The 8,394-nt window shown below is 31.6% G+C and overlaps 1 protein-coding gene across 1 annotated transcript; it reads left to right on the plus strand.

Annotated features, from left to right (window-relative positions):
- Window positions 1–2,261: 2,261 nt before the first annotated feature.
- LOC127080043 (uncharacterized) lies at window positions 2,262–3,756 on the plus strand. Its single transcript, XM_051020377.1, has 2 exons — window positions 2,262–2,382; window positions 3,317–3,756. The coding sequence occupies exons 1-2, from the start codon at window positions 2,262–2,264 to the stop codon at window positions 3,754–3,756; spliced, it is 561 nt and encodes a 186-aa protein (XP_050876334.1).
- The last annotated feature ends 4,638 nt before the right edge of the window (window positions 3,757–8,394 follow it).

The raw sequence follows: 8,394 nt of genomic DNA on the forward strand, positions 1-8,394 counted from the left end.
ATTGGGGTTGTCGTAGTGTATATAAATCCAAATTTATTATTTATCATAAAAACAATAAATAATAGTATTCATATTCGTATCTTGTGATACCATTTTGTTGCAGACGTGTTCACGATAAAGAACCTTTTTTTAAAACCTTTAACGAAATTAGAAAGATGATAACCATTTTTAGAAATATGATCATCAAAATGGCTTATCCACCTGACAACAATGTTGAAATGTAATACAAATTGACATTTAAGTTGCATTTAGATTTTAATGAGTTTCATTTAGTTGTTTTGATGATATAAATACTGAACTGAAGTTTTAGTTCGTAACCAATTCATTTTGTAACCATTTTCAATTGAGAAACAAAGCTACTTAGGATTCTCTCTCTCTCTCTCTCTCTCTCTCTCTCTCTCTCTCTCCCACCACCACCACCATCTTCTTCTTCATACTTGTGCACCAACAATTGGTATCTAGATCTCAAGTTCTAATTCAGGAACGGGAAATACGAGTGTATGTGAGGCATGTGTGATTGATTTTTTTTCATTCAATTCACAGTGAATTGAGGATCTAAATCTAAATAGAATCACATTTCTTTATTCTGAGGGATTGGGAAACACGAGTGTTGGTGAGATCCGAGTGAATTTGCATAAGAACTAAGATGAACGGCGGAAACGGTAGCTTGAACACAAAACTTCAATTATTTGATGGAAATAATTATAATCGGTGGATGATTCAGATGCGTGTGTTGTTTGTCGCTCAAGATGTTTTTGATCCCAAAAATAATGGTTACACAATGGTTGTAGTAGATGCAACTAAAATGCATAGAAACGTGCAAAGAGAAATGAGGAAGAATAATCAGAATGCGTTGTTCTATATCCATCAATGTGTGGATACAAATGTGTTTGAGAAAATCGTTGATTCAACAACGATGAAGGCTGCGTGGGACACACTGGTACAATGCTACAATGGTGATGCATCAGTGAAGAAGGTGAAGCTTCAGTCTCTATGTAAGTAGTATAAGAATCTCAACATGATGAACAATGAAAAGGTACCTGATTACATCTCCAGAGTGATTTTGATCACAAATGAGATGAAATCTTGTGGAGAAACTCTCTCTGAACAAGTAATCATTGAAAAGATATTGATATCACTTACTTCTCAGTTTGAATACATTGTTGTAGCAATTGAACACTCTAAGGACCTCAGCGCCATGAGAATTGAAGAGTTGCAAAGTAGTCTATAGGCACAAGAATTGCGTCTGACTGAGAGAAACTTTGAAAGAGAGGTAGAGCAGGCTCTGAAAGTGTCTTATGGTAAGAAGAATCATAAACAGTCTTAGTCAGAGGCCAAGAAGAGACATGGTGATGGTTATCATAAGTCAAAAGCCTATAATTCCGATGAGAAGAAATATCATAAGGGAAAGGAGAAGTTTGAAAAGAAGAAGGTTCAATGCTACTATTGTATGAAATTTGGTCACTTTGCTGCTGACTATTTATCAAACAAGGAAAGAAAATCAAAAGAAGAAGACATAGCCCGAGGAGAGACTGATGATGAAGATGCATTATAGATGGCTTATGATTCTGATGGTGGATATTTAATAGACTGATGGGATATGGACACTGCCTACTCAAATCACCTAACTAGAAACAAAAAATGGTTGATTGATTTAGAAAGAGGACAAAAATCAAATGTGCTGGTGATAGGTAACTTAATGCTGAAGGAATGGGAAATGTCAAAGTCGGAGTGAAGAATGGAAAAACTGTTCTGATCAAGGATGTTTGGTATGTTCTTGGCATGAAGAGAAATCCGATGAGTGTATGTCATCTAATTGAAAAATATTTCTCAGTTACTATGAAAGACAATCTCTTGAAGTTGTATGATTCTAATCAAAAGTTGATTATGCAATCTGAACAGGGAAATAACAAAACATTCAAAGTGAACGTAGAAATAACTGAAATTAAATGTCGTAGTGTAGAAGGTGCTGAAGGTGACAATGAGTTGTGGCACAAGAGATTGGGGCATATGAACTTCAGAAACTTTGGCATATGAGTTCTAAGAAGTTGGTACATGGAATTCCTAAGATTTTGAAACCTGAGAAGTCACGTGAGATACGTATGAAAGGTAAGCAACCTAGATTGCCATTTGCATCAGAAGTGGATCCAAGAGAAAAATATGCTTTAGGAGTAACACATTCTGATGTATGTGGACCATTTGAAGTACCTTCACTTGGAGGAAACAAATATTTTGTGTCATTTGCGGATGAGTTCACAAGAATGACATGGGTAACACTCATCAAGTTTAAGCATGAGGTGTTTGTTGAGTTTCAGAAGTTCAAGGTGAAGGCTGAAAAACAGAGTGGTCAGAAGCTGAAAGTTCTCAGAACTAATGGTGGAGGTGAGTACGACTCATAAGAGTTTATAAGGTTATATGAAGAGAATGGAGTTAAAAATGAGGTGACTGCTCCATATACTCTATAACATAATGGTTTTGCTGAAATAAGAAACATGACTCTGCTTGATATGACAAGGAGCATGCGGAAGGAGAAGAAGCTCCATCATGCCTTCTGGGGAGAAACTGTTGCCACTACAACATATATGCTCAATAGGTGTCCAACCAAGAAGTTAAAGGAAGATATTCCTTTTGAGAAATGGATTGGAGATAAGCAAAGTCTGAGTCATTTCAGAGTATTTGGTTATGTTAGTTACAAACACATTCCAAGTGCTACTAGAAAAAAGCTGGATGATAGAAGCAAAGTAATGTTACTGATTGGGTACCACAATACAAATTCCTATAAGCTTTATTTTCCAGTCACTAACAAGGTGGAAGTCAGCAGAGATATCATTATGAAGGAAAAAAAAGAATGAGATTGGAACAAGTCTTAATTCAACTCTGGGGCAATGTTAACACCTGAGTTAACTTCTGAAGATATTTCTACATAAATCTGAATTAGATTACTTTGAGGTGTTTGCACCTGTATCTAGGCATGAAACAATCAGATTGGTGATTGTTATAACTATTAATAGAAATTGGCCTTTGATGTATTTAGATGTGAAATCTGCATTTCTGAATGGTCCTTTACAAGAGGAAGTATATGTGTTATAAACTCTTGGATGTATGAAAAAGAATCAGGAAGTGATTGTGTATAAATTGTATGAAGCCTTGTATGGGCTGAAACAAGCTCCTAAAGCTTGGAATCTGAAAAGTGATTCATTTTTCAAGCTTCAAGGATTCAGAAAATGTGAGATAGAGTATGGTATTTATGTTCAACATACATCTAATATGAATATGATTATGTTGTGTCTCTATGTTGATGACAAATTTCTAACAGGGAGTGGTTCAGTTGAGATAACCAAGTTCAAAAAGGTGTTGATGAATGAGTTTAAGATGTCTGATTTAAGAAATAAGGTTTATTTTTTAGGGATGGCGATTATGTACTCTGATATGGGTATAATTTTGCATCAGCTGAAGTATGAACTTAAGCTTTTGAAGAGATTTGAACTGATTAATTACAAGTCTGCAATCACACCTACTAAAACAAATCACAAACTGGATTTTGATGTTGAGGGTGATGATGTAGATGCTATAACTTTTAAACAGTTGGTAGACTCATTGAGATATCTTTGTAACACCATATCTGATAACTGCTATGCAATTGAAATGATGAGTATGCTTATGAACAAACCAAAGTGGTCACATTATCAAGTTGTTGTCATGATACTTAGGTATATTAAGGGGACTATGAGGCTATGGAGTTTTGTTCCCTTCTAGTGCTAAATCTAATTCAGAGCTGATATGTTATTTAGACTCTGATTGACGTGGAGACATAGTTTACATAAGAAGTACTTCTGGATATTTCTTCAAGTATCTAGGAGCTCCCATTTCTTGGTGCTCCAAGAAGCAACCAATGGTTGCATTGCTAACATGTGAAGCTGAGTACATTGCAGGTGTTTTGTCTGTGTGTCAAGCTGTTTGGATTTGTAAGATCAAAAGATCAATATGAGCATGCATGTGAGGTTGATGATTGTCAATAAATCAGCTATAAGCCTGCCAAGAATCCAGTGCTGCGTGGAAGGAGCAAACACATTGATACAAATTTTATTTTCTGCGCAATCAGGTTCAGAATGGAGTGTTTGAAGTTATTCATTATAGCACTCAAAAGCAACTTGCAAATATGTCGACTAAGCTATCAAAACTGAACAATTTATCCATTTGAGGGATGAAATTGGTGTTATTGATTTTAGTCTTGAATGCGGATTAAGGGATAGTGTTGAAGTGTATTCAAAATTCACATTTAAGTTACATTTAAATTTTAAGTGGAATTTCATTTAGTTGTTCTGATGATATAAATACTGAACTCAAGTTTCAGTTTGTAACCAATTCATTTTGTAACCATTTTTAATTAAGAAAGAAAGTTAGTTAGAATTCTCTTTCTTCCACCGTTATCATCTTTTTTCCCCTTCATTCTTGTACACCAACAAACAAAATCATAAAAGAATAACGTTACAATAGCTACATCAGAAAAGTTAACAAAAATTAACAGGGAACTTCTTCACAAAGTGAACTCTTAAGCACTTGAATTTTTTTTAGGAGTCGACTGCTTCACAAAGGAAACTCTTAGACAATTGAAATTTCAATAGCTACATCACATCCTAACCAGAGCTAATGCTTCTAATAAGGGAACTTCTTCTCCCAACTGTTTACTAACTCTTCTACCCTTTCTTTTATAACAAAAATCCCATAAATTTGGGCCCAATAACTGTGTCATCAAACGTATCGGATTTTGATGTCCTATCGGCTATCACCGTGCTCCCTTTCATGTCTTGTATTTATCTTACAACCAGCACAACGAAGTGCTTTCATGCAATATTAGATTTCTCAAATAGCAACCTTCTCAATGTCATTGCAAGGTAATAAACTTTCTGGACATATTACATTAGTGTTTGGTCTCATGCAAGCATTTTAAGTGTTAGACATGAGTTGTAATATGTTAACTGGATCTCTCCCTCCTATTTTTGGGTGATTTGACTTACACGGAATGACTCCATTGTTTGGAAACAAACTGGAAATAAGCTAAATGGATTCATTCCTCCGGAAATTCATCATTTGGAACTAAATGATATGATAATCTAAGTGGGCATATGGCTACTTGCCGACCACTTAATCTGCCTTGCTTTCTGGATGGATTTGACAGATCATTTACTTTCTCACCTCCAAAACCAGTTATTGTTCATATGAGGGTTAGTAGATGTGTTATTTTGAGGGTTGGAGGCTAGAACTTTAGTAGATCATTTACTTTAGTAGATGTCTTATTTTGCTTTTATGGCATGTTTGAATATTAGATGTGTTATTTTGAGTCTTGGAGGCTGGAGCTTATTTGCTACTTACATTATGTTTAGTAGCAATGAAGTTTGATGATTAGTAATGAATTTGTTTCATTTTGTGCATTCTTTTGTGTTTCAGTTTTGATATCTCTTATTGTTTCCCTAGACTTAGATGTAGTGGCCATGCGGACACTATTACACCGCTAAGGCATTTTGGGGGTCGGCCGATATGCTACGTTATCGGCTACTTACTACATAGGTCAATATACACAAAGATGCTTCATTCTTTAAGTTCCGCATAGTTAAAATGCAGGCATGCCATCTTAATCACGAGACTCTGTCTTCACGGTTTCAAATAAAGCTAATTAGTACTCCCTCCGTTTTTTTATAAGTGTCATTTTTAAAAAAAAATTATTTCTTTTTAATTTTCACTTGCAAAATTCATGGTACTATCAATTGCATTTTTGATAAAATTACCCTAGATAATTATTACATAGAGAGAAAAAATATAATAAATATAATAAATAATTAAGGATATTATAGATAAAAGAAGAATTATTATTTGAAAAGTAATAATAATGATTAAATTTTTTAATATACGTGAACTGTTTAAAAAATAACATTTGAAAAAGATGGACGAAATACCTGACAATGGGAGAAACAATGTCCAGGTTCAAGAAAATGTGGAGAAGTTCTCACCGATATCTGCACATTAAATCAACAGCAAACTTAAATTAATTCATTCATTTAAAAAAATAAAGTAACAAAAGACAATACCTTGCATAAAGAATTTCATTATGGTTTCATATATGATGCTAATAAATAAAGCCTCTGTCCACATTAAAATAATACTACATGGCCATGAAAATGCAGTTCAACCGCAAAGTTTAGAAAAAGTCAAAAATTGTAAAAGATGTGTCAAGAAAATAATCTAAGGTAACAACATTATGAGACTATTATTACATCTAAAAAATATTCACTTTTACTCTCATTATTATTCACATCCTAACCATAGGTAATGCTCCTAAATCCTAATCAAAGAACTTCTTCTCCCAACTGTTTACTAACGACTTTCTCAATGCTTTACTCACTCTTCTACCCTTTCTTTTATAACATAAATTCCATAAATTCAAGACTACTCTTTGTCACCTTATGGCCACCTTCTCTTTTATAACTACATGGAAAATGGAAGTGTTTGGGTTCTTCATTGACAAAGTAAGAAGAAAAAACTTGATTGGCGCATCTGCATCTAAAAATAGGGACCGGAAGAGTAACAAAAGAGCTTTAATATTTACACCGTGCATCAAAGATAAAATTCACAAGGAGAAATAAAAGTAGAACATAAAAGCTGAAATAAAAGTAGAATCTTTGTAAAGTTTACCTTTTTTCTTTGATCTTGAGCTCCAAAACATCAATGAAGCTTTAATGGAGACCCATTGTTCTCATTCTCCAATCGTAGTACCCTTTCACCCAGCAACACTCACTATCTGTGCTCTCACTCAAACGTCTCTTACTACCATTCCATGATTATAACAACTTGGAATATTGCACTCTTCCAATAATAAGTTGACACGTCTTTATATACTACACTCTCCACTACTCTCTTGTCTACTATAAAATTTTACAAATAAAATTACTTAACTAACTTTGTCTTATTTTAAAAAGCATAATATTTTTTATTTTCTTTTTTTTTAATATATAAAAAATCTCATATATAGTATTTAAATGATTATTTGTCAATATATCACCTCTTATATAAATCATATTATTATTTTCATGTTAATTCTATAAATAAATCATTTTTAAAAAATCATTTGTTACTAAGTATTGATCTAATTTAATTTTATACAAATTATAAATTATTAGAGAATGTTCGCAGTATAATTCAGATTCATCCAATTCCAAAAATAATAAGATGTAAAAAATTGTTTTTAGATGACAATTTAATTTTTTTTTATCCAAATCGATCCAATTTAAAAAGTTTATTTTTAGATAGTTTTTAAATATCTTAATATATACTATAACAAAAGTAACACGTGGCATTTTCATCCCATTGAAATATGACTACATGGAAAATGGAAGTGTTTGTCACCTTATATATATATATATATATATATATATATATATATATATATATATATATATATATATATATATATATATATATATATATATATATATATATATATATATATATATATATATATATATATTTGGATCAACCGTTATTAATTTTGTTATGATATTATTTATAAAAATATTTATACAATTATTTAATTTTATAAATATCAACTATTAACATAGTATTTATAAGTAATTGTATAAATAAATATTAGTAATATAAATAAATACATTTTACTCGTGTTTGGATTGATACATTATTTTAAACATATTTATCTTTATTTTTCTAATTCTACAAAAATTGTAATAACCCTTAGGTTAGCACGATTTCTGGTACGGATATCCGTGCTTTCACATTGATACACATGAGTTATGCGCATTAGTTTTCAAAATTTAATGAGAATGAATAGAAAGAAAAATAAAATTGATGATATATTAGTCAAACTATTACATCAATAATATATAACTCATCTTCCTATTTATAACTTATTACATCAATAACTTATAATACTCAAATTATTAGTACATCAATAATATATAGTCCACATTCCTATTTTAAAAATTAGATTGATTGATGATTTGGATTTAAACACTTTTATACATTATAATATACTATTTATAACTTAGTATAAAAATTATACACGAGACAAACATATTATTAAATAATATTTTAAAATTTGTATTTTTTAATACATATTTGAAATAAAAATAAATAAATTATAATATACTAATAATACTTGTATACTTTATTATTTTTATGTTGTTTTCATATAAATAAATGAGAGTGTCTCTCGCATCTTTCTTCTCTACTTGTTTAAAACTTTACCTCGTACCTCTACAATTGTACCCACACCCCTCCAAATTATTTTTTTGACCAAAATACCCTCATATAAATAGGGTATATTTTTCAGAAATGGAAAATTTTCCCATTTGCGCTTGAAGACTTCCGGAAGACACATTTTTG

Source organism: Lathyrus oleraceus, chromosome 5, assembly GCF_024323335.1.
Source record: "Lathyrus oleraceus cultivar Zhongwan6 chromosome 5, CAAS_Psat_ZW6_1.0, whole genome shotgun sequence".
NCBI lineage: Eukaryota > Viridiplantae > Streptophyta > Magnoliopsida > Fabales > Fabaceae > Lathyrus > Lathyrus oleraceus.

What these genes read in the sequence shown, in the direction of transcription:
- LOC127080043 (XM_051020377.1), top strand. Translation starts at nt 2,262, where the DNA reads ATGACATGGGTAACACTCATCAAGTTTAAGCATGAGGTGTTTGTTGAG. An exon ending in TCTCAGAACTAATGGTGGAG is followed by an intron (nt 2,383 to 3,316) that starts GTGAGTACGACT and finishes AATTTCTAACAG; the next exon opens with GGAGTGGTTCAGTTGAGATA.